Source organism: Salminus brasiliensis, chromosome 1 (genome assembly GCF_030463535.1).
Source record: "Salminus brasiliensis chromosome 1, fSalBra1.hap2, whole genome shotgun sequence".
Taxonomy (NCBI): Eukaryota; Metazoa; Chordata; class Actinopteri; order Characiformes; family Bryconidae; genus Salminus; species Salminus brasiliensis.
Genome location: NC_132878.1, coordinates 28989048 through 29008214, shown reverse-complemented (window position 1 = coordinate 29008214; position 19167 = coordinate 28989048). Strand labels below are relative to the sequence as shown.

The 19167-nt window shown below is 43.0% G+C and overlaps 2 protein-coding genes across 3 annotated transcripts; both read left to right on the top strand.

Moving 5' to 3' along the window:
* Positions 1–1514: 1514 nt before the first annotated feature.
* On the top strand, positions 1515–14927 carry dse (dermatan sulfate epimerase). Of its 2 annotated transcripts, XM_072676645.1 has the most exons (6): positions 1515–1753; positions 5829–6288; positions 8457–8710; positions 10328–10567; positions 10768–10975; positions 11463–14927. In XM_072676645.1, exons 2-6 carry the CDS (start codon positions 5864–5866, stop codon positions 13192–13194), a joined length of 2859 nt encoding a protein of 952 aa, XP_072532746.1. In that variant the 5' UTR covers positions 1515–1753; positions 5829–5863; the 3' UTR covers positions 13195–14927. The 2 variants fall into 2 exon arrangements, with proteins under 2 accessions (XP_072532746.1, XP_072532747.1); XM_072676646.1 differs by lacking the exons at positions 10328–10567; positions 10768–10975; positions 11463–14927 and adding an exon at positions 9887–10267.
* A 1329-nt stretch (positions 14928–16256) lies between these two features.
* On the top strand, positions 16257–18673 carry ndufaf4 (NADH:ubiquinone oxidoreductase complex assembly factor 4). The gene is made up of 3 exons (XM_072676685.1): positions 16257–16500; positions 17297–17391; positions 17625–18673. The coding sequence occupies exons 1-3, from the start codon at positions 16386–16388 to the stop codon at positions 17922–17924; spliced, it is 510 nt and encodes a 169-aa protein (XP_072532786.1). The 5' UTR covers positions 16257–16385; the 3' UTR covers positions 17925–18673.
* The last annotated feature ends 494 nt before the right edge of the window (positions 18674–19167 follow it).

Here is a 19167-nt window from a genome sequence, read left to right as displayed (position 1 = left end):
TAATAAAAATAAATAAATAATTCAACCTTAGAGGTCTGTATGTATATACCACCAGGGGGCAGGAGCATGTCTGATTTTATTGTCTTATTTATGTAATTATTATTTAATTACATTTTTGAAAAATATTTATTTCTAATTTAACCTCAGTTTGGAGGGCAAATTACCCAATCCTCATTCATGTAAACTCCCCCTATCACTAGCAATGCCTCTACAGTAAGAAGACAAGCACATGTGAAGTCAGTCACCACCTCTTTTCAAACTGCTTGGCAGTGCTAGGCAGCTCCCCAGCTCCACTACAACAGCTAACAGACACATGTGCAGACCAACATCACACTAGGAGTGATGTGGGGAGGAAAGAAGGAAGCGTTATTTAATACTATTTAGGGAAGTGCCATCAACCTAAGAGAGCAAGGCCAATTGTGCTCCACTGGACCATTCAGAGCCCCCTTATGTAATTTGTATTTGTATTTGTTTATTATATATTATTGTTCATGTTTCTATATTATTTAAGATGAATAAATAGCATAGTTAATATAGTGTGCTAATTATTTAATTATTACCAAATATTGCAGAGGTTTCAAATCCTCAAATACAGTCTGAGCTGTAACCCCAGCAGCCTTCTGCAGTGTGCGAGGAGGTAATACAGCCAGCTTTCTTTAAAGTTGTAAAGATTAAGTTTAGCCTAATGTAATGTAATGTTGATCCTAATCAAGGATGCAGATTTTATCTTACATGGTGCGTCGTAACCTTTTGCATTCTGGTGGGGCCCTGTGTGGTGCAGTAGGTGCCCTTTTTATTTTTTCGCCTCTGCCCTTCAAACAACCTGAGTCACCACTGAACACAAATACATAAGTATAGAAATTCAATGTAAGACTGTCTCTCAGCTCGTCTCTACTGGACCGGGTTAAGTTCTCTTAAAATCCAGCTCTGTGAATCCAGTGAATCCAGGCTGGCCTACGCTCACAACATAACTAACACACTGGACTTGTCTTATAGACTCACTCAACACTGTTATTTATAAACACAACCTAAAGTACTGAGCAGAGCCTGAGTCCAGTCCACCCTTTAGTCCATGGTTTAGTGTCAGACACCACATAAGCAAGTCTGTCAGAGATTACCGAACAGCTCCAAAGGGTTTGATGAGAGTGTGGTGGTGTTGGTATGCAGTTAGGGCTATGCTAATTGGTGGGGTATAAGCTTTCATTACATGTTAGCTACATTAGCCTTGTAGCTTCTGTGCTAATTGGTGGGGTATAAGCTTCCATTACCTGTTAACTGCATCAGCCTTATAGCTCTATTATGGTGGATCTGTTCAGAGGATTTTAATTTGAATACTTTTCTTCCAAAGGTGAGGAATCACTTAACACTGGTCAGATTCCACTGGGCAGTAATGGAGGGAATGAAGGGAAGTCTGTTTAATGCCCACCTCCCTCCACCCCAACACCACCCCCACCCCCACTCCCCCTCCCCCTGCCCCTCCCCCCAGGTTCCTGTGTGTTCAGGCTGCAGCTGAAACTCTCGAATTGAAAGTGCAGGAAGTCTCCAGTCTCTATAAGAGAACCTGAGTGAGAACAGCTTCATTACCGGACTCCTGCTGCTGTCAGATTCCAGGAAACTTCACCTCCTTTCTCTTCTTCCTCTCTTCTTCCTCTTCCTTCCCTCTCTCCTCTTCCTCCTCTCTCTCCGGCCTCACGCTGTTCTTGGAGGAAGCTTGTGGTTTTATCTTCTGTCCAGCTGGTCTGATCCTCACCAGGTAAGACCGACAAACTCAGACAGCTTCATATCTGCTCTTACAAACAAGCTACATCTGAGGTCTGAGGTGTGTCTGTGTGTGTGTGTGAGTGAGTGAGTGAGTGAGTGTGTAATGGAGAAAATGGGGTTCTTAGGCTTTGCGTCAGATCACAGCAGCTCTTTTTTTTCTTGGAATTCTTCTACCAGTTTAAAGCTCCAGTGTAACCTCAACACCCACAACCACAATATAACCATAACTGTAGTGTAACTTAACTTTACTGTAACTATAACCATAATCTAACAGTAACTATGACTGTGACTGTAATCCAGTACAACTGCAGTCTAACTGTAAACTTTACCATTCTTTAATCAAAGTGATGCTGTTTTACCTTAAGCCTTAATTTGCCCTAATACTAAATTCAGTAGTCAGAGCTCTATAAGATACTCTCTCTCTCTCACTCTCTCTCTCTGCTATAACATCGGTCAGTCTGCTGCTGCTCTCCCCTCATCTGGTTTTCTTTAAGAGTCAGAATCAGGTCTCCAAAAATGTGTGTGTGTGTGTGTCTCGCAGGGTTTATGTGAGCTTTACCTCCTTAAGCCTCCACTGTTGGCCCATGTGTGCCTTCAGCAGGAATGCAGGGGTCAAAGGTCATGGGGTTTCTCCTTCCTTCGAGCACAGAAGAATGTGAGGACTGTAAAAGTTAGTGTTCAGGCGGAGCGACGCGTGGAAGACGCCATTACGCACTTTCCACATTAACTACTGCAGAGGCCTAATCGTGTACAGTTCTGTACTGTTTACTCACACACATCCACACACACCAGCCTGTTTACTGCAGCCGAAACAGTTAAAGAGTTGGGGAGTAAACTTGATGGTCTGATGGTGGAGATTCAGCTGCGCTGATTATGAAACATTAGCATCCATTAATAGCAGTGTTAACAGATCATAGAAGCCAGAGAAAGCCTGTTGTTAACTTTGACTATTGATAAACGGTAATCAGCTCCTCCAGTTGAACCACAATAATCACATAAATCTGTGAATAGAACACTGATAATTGGTAAGTGGGGTAGGAGTATAGTTACAGTACAGGGGTATAAATGGGGAAGCAGTACTATAGTCATCAAAATGATTCAACCTCCACTGCATTTTTATAATTATGTTTCTGAGCAAAATGTAGAACTTTTCAGCTGTTTGTAATAAACCAATCAAACAGGATCAATTTAAACATCTCAACACAGTAGTAGAACCAGTGCTTTCTCCACATTCAGCACACACTGACCCTTTTAAAGACGACTGCTGAGTTCTTCCACCCCTGAATAGAATTTCTCATAAGAGCACACCTTTGCAAATCAGGGGGCAAATCGGGGGCTTTGTTAGTTGCATCAGGTGTGTTTGAAAAAACACATCAAATACCTGGACTGGCCAGGGGGAGGTTGTCAACTGTGACGTTTGATTGCATGCTAGAAAGATGGCTGAGTTCAAAAAGAGGAACAAGGAAAGCTGCCACAAGATTAAGAAAGAGGCAGGTGATCAAAAACAGTCGAATAACAGCCAAAGACCCGCAGCACGATTTGGTCTGAATGCTAAAGGTAACCTGCAGTGTTGTTTAGGGAAAATGGATTCAATCAAGTATCAGGAAATCCTAGGAGAAAACGTCATGCCTTCTGTAAGGACACTGAATCTTGGGTTGTCATTGGACCTTCCAACAGGACAATGATCCCAAGCATACCTCCTGAACGATTCTGGGGTGGTCGTCACAGTCACCTGACCTGAACCCCATAGGAATTTTTTGGTGGAATTTGAAAATGTTTGCAGCACACAAACTCAAGAGGTATAAGTTCAGTGGGGTGGGTATGAATGGGGTAGGAGAACTAAGTGGAGTAAGAGTACAGTACAGGGCTTCAAAAGGGATAGGAGTACTATGAATGGCTAGGGATGGAGTAAGAGTACAGTAAGGGTGTAGGAGTGGTGTAGAAGTACAGAGAAAGGAACACAATGAGTGGAATAGTGGGAGTAGGAGTACAATAAGGAGGTAGAAATAAGGAAGGAACACAATAAGGGGAGTAGGAGTGGAGTAGTGGGAGTACAGTAAGGAGGCAGAAGTGGGGAAATGACACAATAAGGGGAGTAAGAGTGGAGTAGTGGGAGTAGGAGTACAGTAAGGAAGTAGAAATGAGAGAAGAACACAATAAGGGGAGTAGGAGTGGAGTAGTGGGAGTACAGTAAGGAGGTAGAAATGAGGGAAGAACACAATAAGGGGAGTAGGAGTGGAGTAGTGGGAGTAGGAGTACAATAAGGAGGTAGAAATAAGGAAGGAACACAATAAGGGGAGTAGGAGTGGAGTAGTGGGAGTACAGTAAGTCGTTAGAAGTGGGGAAATGACACAATAAGGAGAGTAGAAGTGGAGTAGTGGGAGTAGGAGTACAGTAAGGATGTAGTAATGAGGGATGAACACAATAAGGGGAGTAGGAGTGGAGCAGTGGGAGTAGGAGTACAGTAAGCAGGTAGAAGTGGGGAAAGGACACAATAAGGGGAGTAGGAGTGGAGTAGTGGTAGTACAGTAAGGAGGTAGAAATAGGGACAGAAGGGGAGTAGGAGTTGGGTAGCAGTACAGCTAGCGGGTATGAGTGGGAAAAGAATACAGTAAGAGGGTAGGAGTGGGGTATGGGGGTAGTAGTGGAGAGCAATAGACAGGGTAAGAATTTCAGTTCTCTGTAGTTAGGTTTATTTACATTCTCTCTCTCTCTCACTCAATCACACTCTCTTATATACACACACACACACACACATAGCCCCCGGCTGTTGGTGTTCAGTGTGTGCATTCTGTCTGAGTCACTGTTGTGAAATGCAGTGTGTTTAGTCATCTGAGTTAAGTGTGTGTGTAGTGCAGCACTATTGGGGCTCTAAGCTGCAGCTGGGTCAGATTACCAAGAGTGTTCAGGACTTTCCTGCTGAAGAATCAGCTGCAGTGTTGGTGCGAAGGAACACAGCTTAGCAAGTTCATCCACTTCCGACTCAGATTCACTTGAACTCTTAAAGAGCAGATTCCAGTAAAACCATGTCAAAACAATGTTTCCACAATTAGGGGAGGCTGATGTGGCAGAAATGTAACATTTGGAAGGGAACCTCTCCAAAGTGGGGGCTTTTATTCTCATTAGAGAAAAGAAATTTGCTAGATGAACAATCAGAACACTGAAATGTGGCATGAGGGGCCTCTTCTGGCCTTGGGTCCAGCTCTACATTGTAGTCAGTGCTGACATAATTTACTATTCAAGAAATGATTTTAATAAGTGAAGAAAATGGGACTCTATTACTCTATTACTTATAATTATACTATAAGTAAAAAAATGATACGGCTGCTCGGACCTGTGATCATGCCTTCATATCTGCACACTGTTGTTTACTCTAAGCTGCATTCATTTGGCAGGAGTGTGTTCCTGAGTGACACAGCAAGTGAGTGTGTGTCCACTGCGAGTGTGGCCTTGAGTGTAGCCATGAGTGTGGCTTGAGTGACACAATGAGCGACACCCAGAGTGTGGCCCTGATTGTGTTGTCAGTGTATTTGTGATTGTGGCCCTCAGTCACACCACAATGGACATCCTGAGGGTGGCCCTGACTGAAGCCATGTGCGTTGTTGTGATTATGGCCCTCAGTGATGCCCTGAGTGTAGTCATGATTGAGGCTGTGAGTGATGCCCTGAATTATGCAGAGAGCGTGGCTGTGAGTGATGCCATGAAGCCACTGTATTTGTTGCGTTGACTGTGTCTGCCGCTGCTATAAGTGTCACTGCTATAAGTGCCTTGCTGAGTGTGCTGCGCGCCCCTGCTGTGAGTGTCACTGCCATAAGTGTCGACTCCACAAGTACTGCTGTTGTCCGTACAGAAAAGGGTTGTATTAACGTGCCTCACCTAAAGGATCCCACCGCTTTTAGGAGAAATAGTCAAAATGAAAATGAACAATATGATGATGTCATTACGGGCTCCCATCCACTTAGCTGCTTGTTACAGTGCAGTGGATGTTTGGACAGAATGCAAAAAATATGATCAAAAATAATTTAACCCAGATTTCTCTCTTTTTTCTCTTTCTCTTTCTCTCTTAGCGGGGAGCAGCGTGTGATGTGTCCCTGATGCTGCGATGAGTTCATACACTCGTGGTGCTCCTACAGTCTTCTTCATAAACTCAGTATGTTTGCTGCTGAGGGTGGGGTCGGTCCAGGCCAGTTCTGACCCTGGGGGATCCGTCCCATTTTTGGGGGGGAACTATGACGGCCACCCAATGCTGTATTTCGGCCGCGAGGACATAGAGGGCCTGCAGGGGGCAGCGCTGAATTCACACCGCCTGTTGGCCAAGGGGATTCGCGAGGCCGCGGAGGAAATGCTGGAGCGACCAGAGGACTTCCTGCCCCCTTGGAGCCCCGCCCAGTTTAGCGCCCGCTGGAACGAAATCTATGGAAACAACCTGGGCCTGCTCGCTATGTTCTGCCTGCTGTACCCACATCGTGCTGGAGCGCTCCACATGGCCCGAGAGTACATGGAGAGAATGGCAGCCCAGCCGGACTGGTATGATCACTATGACTGTTAAAATCAGTTCTCTACTTGTCCCCTATGCATCTTATAGTGTATTAGTCTGTCGGAATGGTCATATGAAGTGATTTATAGTGCATTACAGTGCACCCTCCTCACTTCCTGTAGTGTAATATAGTCCTTTGGAATGAGTGTGTGGATCATATAAACATTATAGAGCAGTATAGAGCTCCCCCTACACTTCCTGTAGTGTATTACAGTCTGTCAGAATGAGTGTGTGGAGCATATGAACATTATAGAGCATTATAGAGCTCCCCCTACACTTCCTGTAGTGTATTACAGTCTGTCAGAATGAGTGTGTGGATCATATGAACATATTAGAGCATTTTAGAGTACTGCCTACACTTCCTGTAAAGTATTACAGTCTGCCAGAAAGAATGTGTGGATCATATGAACATTATAGAGCATTATAGAGCACCCCCTACTCTTCCTGTAGCATATTACAGTCTGTCAGAAAGAGTGTGTGGATCATATGAACATTATAGAGCATTATAGAGCCCATACAAGGAACTGCACTATAGTCTGTTGTGTGGAGGACAGTGTGTTGCCCAGTATGCAATATCAACTGTAGTGTTTAAACAAAAAAAAACTTTTTTTTGCATAATCAGCACTGTTGACTAATTCCTACATCCTGTGTGTGTATGTGTGTGCATGTGCATGTCTCTGTGTGTAACTAAAATGTTCAGAAACTTCCCTTTTCACTTTTATCCACATCAGCTGAAAATATTGATCAGTTTCACTTCCTTTAAGCAACTGCTAGAAATGTTACTATAAAAAACTATAAAACTATAAATATAGAGTGTTATATGCACACACACACACACACACACACACACACACCATACAGTACAGAACTAAGCGCTGCAACAAATTACTATTTTGACAGTTGAATAATCTATTGATTATAGAAATGACCGAAAAACTCTTATGTAATATATAGCTTTTATATTTAGCTTGGGGTTGTTTCAGGTGTTTGGTAGCTAACTAATGAAAACAATAATAATGATTACCTTATATAGACGTTCCCTGTTTTACTGAACTGTTCTGCTAATAATAAAGACAAAAGGCACTTTTTCTATAAACAGATGCTATGAAACACGCTAAGTGTTTCAAGAATTCCCATTAATATTTCAACCAGTGGCTGGTGTGCTCATGTATAACGTCTTTGGGTTGACTTACACTCCATATGGGACTCCTACACCTCACACTAAAAGAACTCTCCACTCTTCACTAATGTCACTCTAGATGTGTGGCCATGCTAAGTGTGGTGCCTGTTGCTACTGATTTGCACCTATGCCCAGTTTGTGCTGAGCATGCGCACATGTGTGCAACTGTACAAGTGTGCAACTTTGGGTAGCCAGCCTTGAGTGTTTGTGTATTTGCATTCAAACGAGAGAAAGGGGCATCAACCAGGCTTAAGACATTCTGAGCTTTCCAGCTTAACTTCTAACATAGATCATGTATAGATATAAAAGATGAAAAACAAGGTGTCTGTCTGGCTTATGGCTCTGTATAGGTTTTATTCACATGCTCCGTCTACATGACAGTTGCTCAGTCTGTACAGTTTTCACTGCAGCTCTGAGTCCAGATTGAGGGAATTACTACAGTAAAAAGTAACAGCAGCAGGAAAACTGTATTCCACACTGTTATGGTTAAACATTGGTTATTAATCTGCAGTTAGCATACATCCACAACTGTTTTTTAGTTAGTGTGAGATGCATGCATGATGAAGTCATCAACTAATCAACTACTAAATTAGTTGCCAACTACTCACTCACCAAGTTTGTCTTGGTGACTTTAACACTTGTACTGTGCTTAACTTGATTGAACCACACAGAAATATACTGGGCTGGACTGGACTACTGCACTCCTTTCACAGACCCCCACATATCTACTTCATGAGTACAATCCAGCTGTTTATATTTTGGACAAATATGCATCAGTTTTCTTTACATGGAGCTCAAGCTCTCCGCTCCAGGTTTTCATGTCTTTTTATGTTGTTGATTTCTTGTATTTTACTAATTACTGATTGTGTAAAGCTGCTTTGTGACAACAGTTGTAAAAAGCACTATACAAATAAATTTGATTTGATTACACACTTAACATTACCAAACACTCACTGAGACTGTGTGTGTGTGTTGCAGGTTGGTGAAGGATGCTCCGTGGGACGAGGTACCGATGGCTCACTCTCTGGTGGGCTTTGCCACAGCATATGATTTCTTGTTCGAGTATCTAAGCCGCTCTCAGCAGGAGCGCTTCCTGCAGGTGATCGGGAATGCGTCCCGCTACATGTACGAGAAATCGTACCATCGTGGCTGGGGCTTCCAGTACCTCCACAACCACCAACCCACCAACTGTGTGGCTCTCTTAACCGGCTGCCTGGTGCTCATGAACCAAGGTCAGTCTGATTTACTGCCCTGGGCCATTCATAGTGTACCACACTAATTTATAATGGACTGCACTAGCCTGAATCATACTGACCTATAATACCATAGACTGGACAATTCTTGTTTATACTTTACTATACTGAACTATACTTTACTGCACTGGACTGTACTGGTTTATTCTGCACTAGACTGAACTGAACTGAACTATACTTCACTGCACTGGACTGTACTGGTTTATTTCGCAGTAGACTGCACTGTACTGAACTATACTTCACTGCACTGGACTGTACTGGTTTATTTCGCAGTAGACTGCACTGTACTGAACTATACTTCACTGGACTGGAGTGTACTTTTTGCACTAAACAGGACTATACTGGTTTACACCATACTATACTGTGCTGCAGTAGACTGGACCCTTCTGTACTACATTACACAAGACTACACTATACTGCACAACACTACATTAGACTGGACGCTAGTATACTATACTACACTAGAATGGGCAGTAACTTACCACACTAAACTGGACCATGCTGTGCTCTACTACAATAAACTGGACTATACAACACTACTTCTGTACTACACTAGACTATACTGAACTACACCCCACTAGATTGCACTGCACTAGACTGGAATCTACTGAACTGCACTGGGCAAAACTAGACCACACTAAACTTTACAGCACTAGACCTGACTATGCTCAACAATAGAGTGGACTGTACTAAACTATACTACAATAGACCTATAGAATTATACTGTATTACATTAGCCTGGCCATACTGTACTATATTATACTTGTTGTATAATACTGCGGTGTACTACACTGTACTGGACTGTACTACTCTATACAACACTGTACTATACGAGATCATACTGTTTACATATTATTGCTGCTCATCAGTCACATAGCAAAATAGCCAACTCACCCTGTTAGTGTGTGTATGTGTGTGTGTTTGTGTGTGTTTGATCATGCATATCTGTTTCTCTGTAGTGCAACCTGTTGCTGTTTTCTGATTGAGATCAGTAGAGGAAACACACACACACACACACACACACCCATGTGCACTGGGACAGGGTGGGGTTCAGAACTCTCTCACTGTCATCTGAATTATCTGGTATTGTGTGTACAGTAAGGATGACTGGACTAAGAGTTTCTTAGTTTGAAGTTGCTTATTGTTTCTCTGCAGTCAAGGAGATTAAGAAGCTTCTGTTTATTCAGGAGCGCCGACCACAGCTGTGTCCATTACCAGGAAACGGCCAGAACAGTGCTGAATCAGCAACACGCACACACAAATGCACACACAAAACTATTTCCAACCCATCATGTTACAATCAATCAAATAAATGAGTTCCTAAACCTTAACTCATAAAGTCCCACACTATAAACCCCATAACAAGCTATAAAACCTAACCCATACCCAACCCTAGCTTCTAAATCTTTAACCTCATGAAGCCCTAAACTATAAACCCTAAACCCAGCTCCTTTACCTTCCACTCTTAAACCCTAAATGCTGCTGTATGATCTGCTGTGCGGTCTGAAACGTGTCTGCTAATGTTGTAACTGTAATATTCACGTTTCTTCTGTATGCTGAATCAGATACAGTATACTGACTTGTGTGTATGTGCAGGCTATCTGCAAGAGGCGTACCTGTGGACGAAGCAAGTGCTGTCCATCATGGAGAAGTCCCTGGTCCTGCTGCAGAACGTGGTGGACGGTTCTCTGTATGAAGGTGTAGCTTATGGGTCATACACCACCCGGTCGCTCTTCCAGTACATCTTCCTGGTGCAACGGCATTTTGCCATCTCTCACTTTCAGCACCCCTGGTTGCTCCAGCACTTCAACTTCCTGTACCGGACATTGCTGCCCGGTATGCCTTTCAGCAACAAACCAGACCCCCATTATACGCCCCCTTACCACCACCCTCCCCCCAAATCTTATACTCAAATACTGTCCATCAGCCAGGACATGTTTACTGTCTAACATGTTTACTTACTACTACTGTTTTAGTTTAATAGAGGAACTAACTGTCCTATCTGAGTTCTGAGTCAGCAGTGTGTGTTTCTGCAGGGTTCCAGCGGACTGTGGCCATTGCAGACTCAAACTATAACTGGTTCTACGGGCCGGAGAGTCAGCTGGTGTTTTTGGACCGCTTTGTGTTGAGGAACGGCAGTGGGAACTGGCTGGCTGAGAAAATCCGGCAGAACCGTGTACAGGAGGGTCCTGGACAGCCGGGGAGAGGACAGAGATGGAGCACATTGCACACAGAGTTCATATGGTAACACACAATACACTCGTAGTCTTCTGTTTGGTAGTCCATTGTGATTTGAGGATTTAAGGATTTATTGATGGATAGAAGAATGGATGGGTGGATGGTTGGATGGATAGATTGGATGGAGGGTGAATAGATGGATGGACACTCATTCATCGCATTCATCCATATGGAGTAAAAAGTAAACCTGATTGGAGCAATGTGATTTTAATATGCATTATTGTTTTAATATATAATTAATATTTTAATATATGTAATGTACTAGTGGCCACATGCTACCACGGTTATCCAAGACACCAGGCTAGGTGATAAAACATGCCTATGCTTTTATAGAACAAAGCACATGAATACACTAAATAACTGGTGTGTGTCTAATATATTTATATATCTAATATATTCTAGTATATTTTAATATATTTACTGTGTTTACTGTACTTCTTAGCTCTAAATCGCTGCAGTATTCCATTGTCTTCTCTCTGTTTCTGACCCACAGGTTTGATCCAAGTTTACAGTCCACACCCCCTCCTGATTATGGGAAAGCCCAGCTTCAGTATTTTGAGGATTGGGGTGTGGTGACCTACGGTAGCGCTCTTCCTGCAGAGAGAAACCACTCTTTCCTTTCCTTTAAGTCGGGTAAGCTGGGTGGCCGGGCCATCTTTGACATCGTTCATCAGAACAAGTACCGGGAGTGGATCAGGGGCTGGAGAAACTTCAATGCGGGTCATGAACATCCTGATCAAAACTCCTTCACTTTTGCCCCGGGTGGCATTCCCTTTATCACTGAGGCACTGTATGGCCCCAAGTTCACTTTTCTCAACAATGCCCTTATGTTCGGGCCCTCTGAGAACCAAAATTGTTTAGCCCCATGGGAGGGACAGGTGACTGAGGTGTGTGACTCTAAGTGGCTGAAGTATAAATACGGTCCGGCGGCAGACTGCCAGGGCCGCGTGGAGGCGGCCTTGGAGCAGCAAGGTGTAGTGTTTATCCGTGGAGAGGGAAAGTCGGCCTACAGCTCAGAGATAAAGGTCAGGAGTATCCAGAGAAACCTTCTACTGCTCCAGCCTGAGCTTCTGCTGCTGGTGGACCATGTCCATCTGCAATCGGACAGTCCCATCCGCAGCTTCAGTGCTTTTTTCCACAACACGGACACTCCCTTCCAAGCCACATCTATGAACACTATCCAAGGAGCCTTCATTCAGCATGGCCAGGACACTTACAAGATGTTTTGGCTGGACGATACAGGGAGCAGCGATAAAGCAGCAATTGGCTATTGGAGCTATCCACGGGGTTATCCATATAATGGCTCCAACTATGTAAATGTGACCATGCCACTAAGGTACCCCCACACTCGAGTGGCTTATATCTTCGTTGGACCGGGAGTAGAGGTCCAGAGCTTCAGCTTGCGTGGGGATTCGGAGAGGATTGACATTCACCTGGCAACCCATGATCACACTTTCACCATCCATTTACTTACAGGAGAGGCACCTAGCAAGCCTCTGTATGCCATGGTGATAGAGGACCAGAAGAAGAAGATTGTGTTTGAAAGGGCAGCTTCAATACAGGAGCGCCCTCTGGTGGAGGTGGAGGAATATGTGAACATGGTAGAGGACAACCTCCAACATGTCAAGCCAGTGTTTCAGCAGCTGGAACGGCACATCCTGGCCAGAGTCTTGGACTCCGGAAACTTCCAGAAAACTGCGGAGCGTCTGCTGAAGTTCTCGGACAAGAAAAGAACGGCAGAGACGGTAAAGAAGATGTTCGCTCTGTCAAAGAAACAGAAAGGGAAGGGTGGCTTGAAAGCAGGCCTGGCAGAGAACCTGCCGGACATATTCACTCAGATGGAGGCGAGCGAGAAGAGGCAGAGGCAGAGTGGAATAAAGCGAGTTTACGAGGACGTTCCAGAGGAGGCTGACGGAGACTCCAGAGCTTTTGTCGACTACAGCGACATGCGCAGACTTAGAAAGGGGGGGTTTGTAAAAGGGCGCCGGTTTAATGAGGTGCGTGCCGCGGCCACTGTTGGCGGGTCACACTCATTTGGCCCCGCCTACATTCGCATCTTTCTCATCTTCAACATCCTCACCTTCTTCCTGCTGCTGGCAGTACTGCTGCTGCGGCTGCAGAAGGTTCAAACCCTCCACACCCAGCGATGCGTGTACTGCCTCCTGCTGGTGGACAGCTTTATCCTGTTGTGCCTCTACTCCTCCTGCTCTCAGAGTCAGTGCTGACATCATTAGCGCCAGACACTCCCTACAGTGCTGAGATCATAAGTGTGGGTTGAAGATTCTGGGTGAGTCTGAGTGGGAGTTTCTCTTTGGGTACTCCATGAACCCTCCTGCCCAGATTCTGGGGGTACCCGGTTCTCTATTAAAATCTGAAATTTGTGCTGTGGCTTAGTCGGTAAAATCACACTTCGGAGTGACCATCTCTGGATTGCTTTTACGAATAGTGTCATTGTGTTCAATAGACAGATTTCAGAATTACAGGATTAGTAACTTCATTAGTTTCAGAGACACAAAAGCTTTAGACAATGGCCTAAAAAAGTTCCACCTTAAAGCTACATTTTTAAATAAGAACCATCACCTTTAGGCTTTTGCTGAATAAATCTTTAAACTAAAGATTTAACTACTGTGTTTAATGGATGTTCGGAAAAATAAACACAGTAATCTTGAAGTAGTATCACATTACAGGGAAAATTAAGCTGTTTTATAATATTTTATTTTCAATTTTAATTCTAATTTCTGAACCTTTCATTACTTTTAAATGTTTACTGCCAGTCTAGAATAAAGTTCTCCTTACCATTGGGAGCATATCACTTAACAAAGGCAATGAGGTATGAAGTTATTACTGCAGTTAAAGATCTTTGTACTATGTCATTTAAAAATGCTGCACAGTCACAGAGCTTCGGGGCACAATGACACTGTTCTCTGGAACAGTGGTTCTCAGTCCTAGTCCCTACACATTCTAGAGTCGGATTGGGGAACCAGCACAGGCCAGAGGGTCCAGCACAGTCACTCAAACCTGGCAGTTGAGTTGAATCAGGTGTGTTTGAGCAGGGAAAGCACAAAAATGTGCAGACCCTCCAGGACCTGAGGTTCCCCACCTTTATATTAGAGTCTATGGTTTTATGGGTTAAGGTTTAAGGTATAGTTTAGATGTTAGGGGTTAAATGTTAGAGCATATGCTATGAGTCATGAGTCATGATGTGCAGGACAGAGAACCGCTGCTCTAAAAGTGTAAGAAAATCTAGGATGATTTGTATTTTTTCTGAAATGGTGTGGAGAAAGACTTCCCCATGTGCTAGGGCTAATCAGGTTCTCCAGAGGCTCTTCATTAGTATGAATAAAGAAAGATTTGACAGTTGTTATTGTTAGAAACACATTATGTATCTATTTTGGCCCAACAGTTAAACACAAGAAAGGTTTGACCAATGGCAGGTGCTGACATCACAACAACGGGGCCAAAGAGGTGTGGCCTTTGGCTTCATTCCTGGGCCAGAGCTTCAAGCAGCTTTTGTGAAGAAAAAAATTAGGAATGTTTAATGTGGTACAAAAACTGTCAAACAAGCTAGAAGAGTCCCTTAGTATCAACAGGCTGTACATAATAGAATTGTGCACTGTAGTGTTTGCAGGCTGCGGTCTCAGTCGGAGCCACCGTTACCGAATAAGTGTTTATATAAAAGTTGATTCCAGTAGGAATTTACAGAAGTGTGAGATTTGAGGCCTAAAGCTTCTGTGGAGCTTCAGAAAAAAGTGGATGTCTTGTAGCAGGCGGCCAAAGGCTAGCCACTAAACTTCAATGCAATCTGTGCACATTTGATGATGACATTCAAGCAAGAGAACTAATAAAATGTACATATTATAAAGCAAGATTTATAAATATATATATAAATATTTTTGGGGGGTGGGTGTTGTTTTGTACTCTTTGTAATGAACAAGCAAATACAGAAATCTTTCCTGCATTTCTTTCTGTGTTGTTTGCTTTCTGTGTTGTAGTCGATTCAGTCCGATCTTAGAATCTTAGAAATATGAATAAACCTAGAGAACTCCGCTTGGCACCGCCGGCCTTGTGATTGTGCTGTTAAAGGAACAATTTGGCCAAAAATTCAAAAAACCCTAGATACAGTCGATCAGACATGGCATGTTTGATATTTGACGTGTGCTTCCTTAGTTTACAATGAGAAATACCAGGCTAACACTATTTCTAGTAAAAATTACATGTTTAACAACCATAGAGAAACTGATGCACAACAAAATACTGGCAAAGTGCTGGTTTCCTGGATCCAGATTGATTCATCTTAGACTAAAAAGGCTTTTTAGTGTTACCTTTACGGTTCAGTCCTAGCCTAGGCTTGATCCTTGTCCATGAAGCCTGTGTTCTGTGTTCTTGTTACTTGTCATACGTGTTGCTCTCACCAAGACAAATTCCTTGTATGTGTAACATACTTGGTGAAATAAAGAGATTCTGATTCTGATTCTGATATGACAGATTACTGAGCGTTCCTCACTCAGGTTTGTAATAAAATAGTGAGTCCAACATACCGTCCAATCCCTCTGTCCATTTAAGGAAGCTACATGATCAGCCTTTTCATACACCAGCTCATTACCTACACCACCCTATCCAGCCTAAAGCAATGTAGCCCCGCCCATTCAGCGTACAGCAGAATAGCCACGCCCACTCACGTTACAGTTCTTCTACAGTTAGTTTACATGTTTTAGTTTTAAAGGCACAGTAACAGAATAACACTGAAATTCAATGGGATTAAAAGAGTTTGTTTTTTGATATTCAGTTTTTCATAAGTGGTGGAGGATGCCTGACTAACTTTGAGCACTATACCAGTATAACCAGAGTTTGTAGTGGTGTAACACTGTTATGTTGGTCAAGCAGCACTAGCCCAGCATAAGCCAACATCAACATAAAGTTCCAAGTTGGAGAATAGTAAAAGATCGCTCAACCGGAAGTGGTTATTTAACACAGCGAAATTATATAATATTAAAAAGGAGGAGGGCCAGCTTGGCAGGGGAACCACCACCACCTAAAATAACTCTGAAACCCACCGATAGATATTTATGCTTTTGTGCATAAATAAACTGAAACTAAAGTGTCCAAATAAGCCAATTAATTAATTAAATGAATAAATACATCTTACAATCATATCTGTCTATATCGCGATTGGTGATTAAAACTGAAATTATATTAATACTAAATATTATAGATCTACTGAGCGTGACTTAAGGGTCCTAATAACCCCAGTTGCGGACCTCCGAGAAGACCTTGAGCAGCCTCTCTGCAGTCAGGAAGGGCAGGCGTGATCAGGCTAAAGCCGGGTCACGCAGACTGATCAGCAGAGGGCGCAAGCGCAGGTTTCAGCTACACATCAAGAAGAAGAAGAGGGAGGAGGAGGCAGACGCAGTGTGGTATGGGGGCTCGTGTGGGACGAATGTTCTGGCGCTTCAATGTGGAGAATCGGGCACATCGAGAAATCAGCAAGAGCAAACCAAAGCCTGCGCCGAGATACGAGGCGCAGCAACCAGGTAGTGCAAGACATGCGCGTGCACAAGCTAACACACGAACAAGCAGCCATTCAGGCTAATAGCTACTGATCTGGGGGGGTTTGACTCAGGGAGCCTTCTCCTTGAAACTTTCCGCTCCACCTTAATGGTGCAGCAGTTACAGTCCGTGTCAGGCTCCTGCTTCACAAGAGCATAATGGCATTGGAGTGCTTGAGGCAGGTCTCAGTGTACTGACGGCAATGGTGTCAGTTCTGAGGAATGTTTCCACATTTCAGCATTAATCATACCCCTGTAGCTCAGACTACTGTTTTAAAGTACTGTACTGCTATTGACAAAATGACAGGAATATCATACTCCCATTATGGCAGCATTATAGTAATAGTCTACTGTAGTGTTGTGGGAAAAGTTAGGTTGAAATCTGGTATATTTCTAAGATGAATGCTGTAAGACTGGTCAGTGGCTTTAGGGTTCTGTTCTACAGAATCTAAGCGGCTTTAATCAGATAATTAAACTTGAGTAACCTCAGATTAACTCACTCACTGTCATGTGGTCCTTCACAGCCAGCACCTGAAACACATGAGTGTTTCTATCATGTTTTATATTAATGTCAACATTTGTGAGCATGGCTCTCAGGTAAACAGTCCATGCGCTTTATCTTCCGACTCTAAAACAAGATGCTTACAGTAAACTGATCTAGAAGCAGGTGTTCAGTGACCTCTTTTACTAGAAAACATAATTCTGCTTTTTTATCAACAAGAATGACTGACTGTGTGTGTGTGTGTGTGTGTGTGTGTGTGTGTGTGTGTGTGTGTTGCAGGACCAGTGGCCAGTGAGGAAATCCACAGGAAGGATGATCCGCTGCTGGTCAGACTACAGCAGGTTTATGTTGAGTCTAAAGATCCTGTAACAAAGGTATGTGGAGTGTGTGTGATTGTTCATTTTATTCTTATAATAAAGTGGATGTCTGCGCTGAAAGATATAAAAATATATTTCAGTGCACATCTCAAATGGGAATCAATTGACATTAAACTTCCAGTGCGGCCCCTGCTGGTGTGTGTGTGCAGTGTGTTGCCCCCTGCTGGTGTGTAAGACTCTGTACAGTGTCTGCTGCCCCTGCTGGTGTCTGACTATATGTTTGTGTTCAGGCTGCAGCCATTCCAGAGCGGCAGCAGACGGAACGCCGGCCTCTGAAGCATAATTTTCCAGATGTTTTGGGAGTCAGTGAGGTGAATGACGTTCCAGTGGGAAAGCTGTCCCTTCTGGAGGTGCTACATGTTCTGAAGGATCACAAGCTCTCTCCTCAGACATGGACAGCAGAGAAGATAGCCCAGGAATACTCGCTCCAGCTCAACGAAGCAGAGGCTCTTAAAGATTTCTTTATGATTTTTGAGATTAAGGTCCTTCCCCCAAAAACTAGTGAGAAGAAGCAGATAAAGGATACATGAAGCTCAAACTGACTCTTGACCTGTGGTCAGGCTTTGTAAATTAAAGTTCTGTTTTTCTGCTCTGTGATTTTAATGTTCTTAATAGTTTATTATATGTCAATGTGAAGTGTTTTGGTTGGCATTTAGTAAAGCTAATGCTAATGTGTACGGCTTGCTTCTTTTCTTCAGTTTCTTAACAGCTGGGATCAGTGTGAAAGTGTTCGTGTGTGCCTTATTTTAATGTGTTAATATTGATGTTCGGTTTATTAGGGAGTTAAAAATGATAACCATCATAAAAACAGTGTTACAAGGTGGAGTTAAGAGGCTTAGTAGGGGTTTATTCTTGTTTCTTATTGGTCAGACATGCACAATGCCATTTACAATCATCTAACATGCTAACCACCAGGGCTATCCACAATCCACAAGCTAATATGTTACAACTTATTAAATGCATAGCACCACTAAGGATTCCACTGTTGTTCCAAGTCAAAGAACCCCCTTGTCACTGTACCCATTTTTCTGAGACTGTAAACAATAGGCAAGTAAAAGGTGGGGGAAAAGGATCTGGGAATCAGTGAACTGCCCATTTTCGGAGCTCTGGGTCACTATGCAACACTATAGAAAACATATAGGGTATTTCTTGTTTCTGGGCTCCTCCTGTAGTCAGGAAGTGTAATTTGCATTTTAAGCCATCCTACTAAAAGGTGTGTTTTTTTTCTTGTGCAGTTTTGGATATCTAATAAATGTTTCTGACCGGATGTTTGCATTAAGTTCACATCAGCGGTGGCTTCCTACGTTCGCTGTATACATTTTCCAAGGTTGTCTATCCATGTAATTCTATGTATAGATCACCACAAATATAAGGAAAGCAAACTTCAATTTTTCAGTTTATGTGGAAAAACAAAACTCATTATATTAAAAGGTCCCAAACAGTTATAAAATATGAGAAGGGTGGTATTAATGCATTGGATTTTGAAGCCATGGTCGGTACATTTAGGATTAAATAGTTAAAAACATTTATTATGCAACAAAATTGTGGTTTTATATTCCTTCCATTTTTAAGCAACTGTGAGAAATTGAACTTTGCAAAGTGTGACTTTTCACAAAGTGTGAAATGAGTGAGATTCCAGTTAAACTATAATACTTCCACAAACAAATTCTTCAGTTCTGGAAAATTATATTTCAGCATAACTTTTCTCCTCATGGAAGAATATGGAATAGTAGGGCAATCGCAGTTGGTAGGCAGTCTATATTTAGAAAAGAC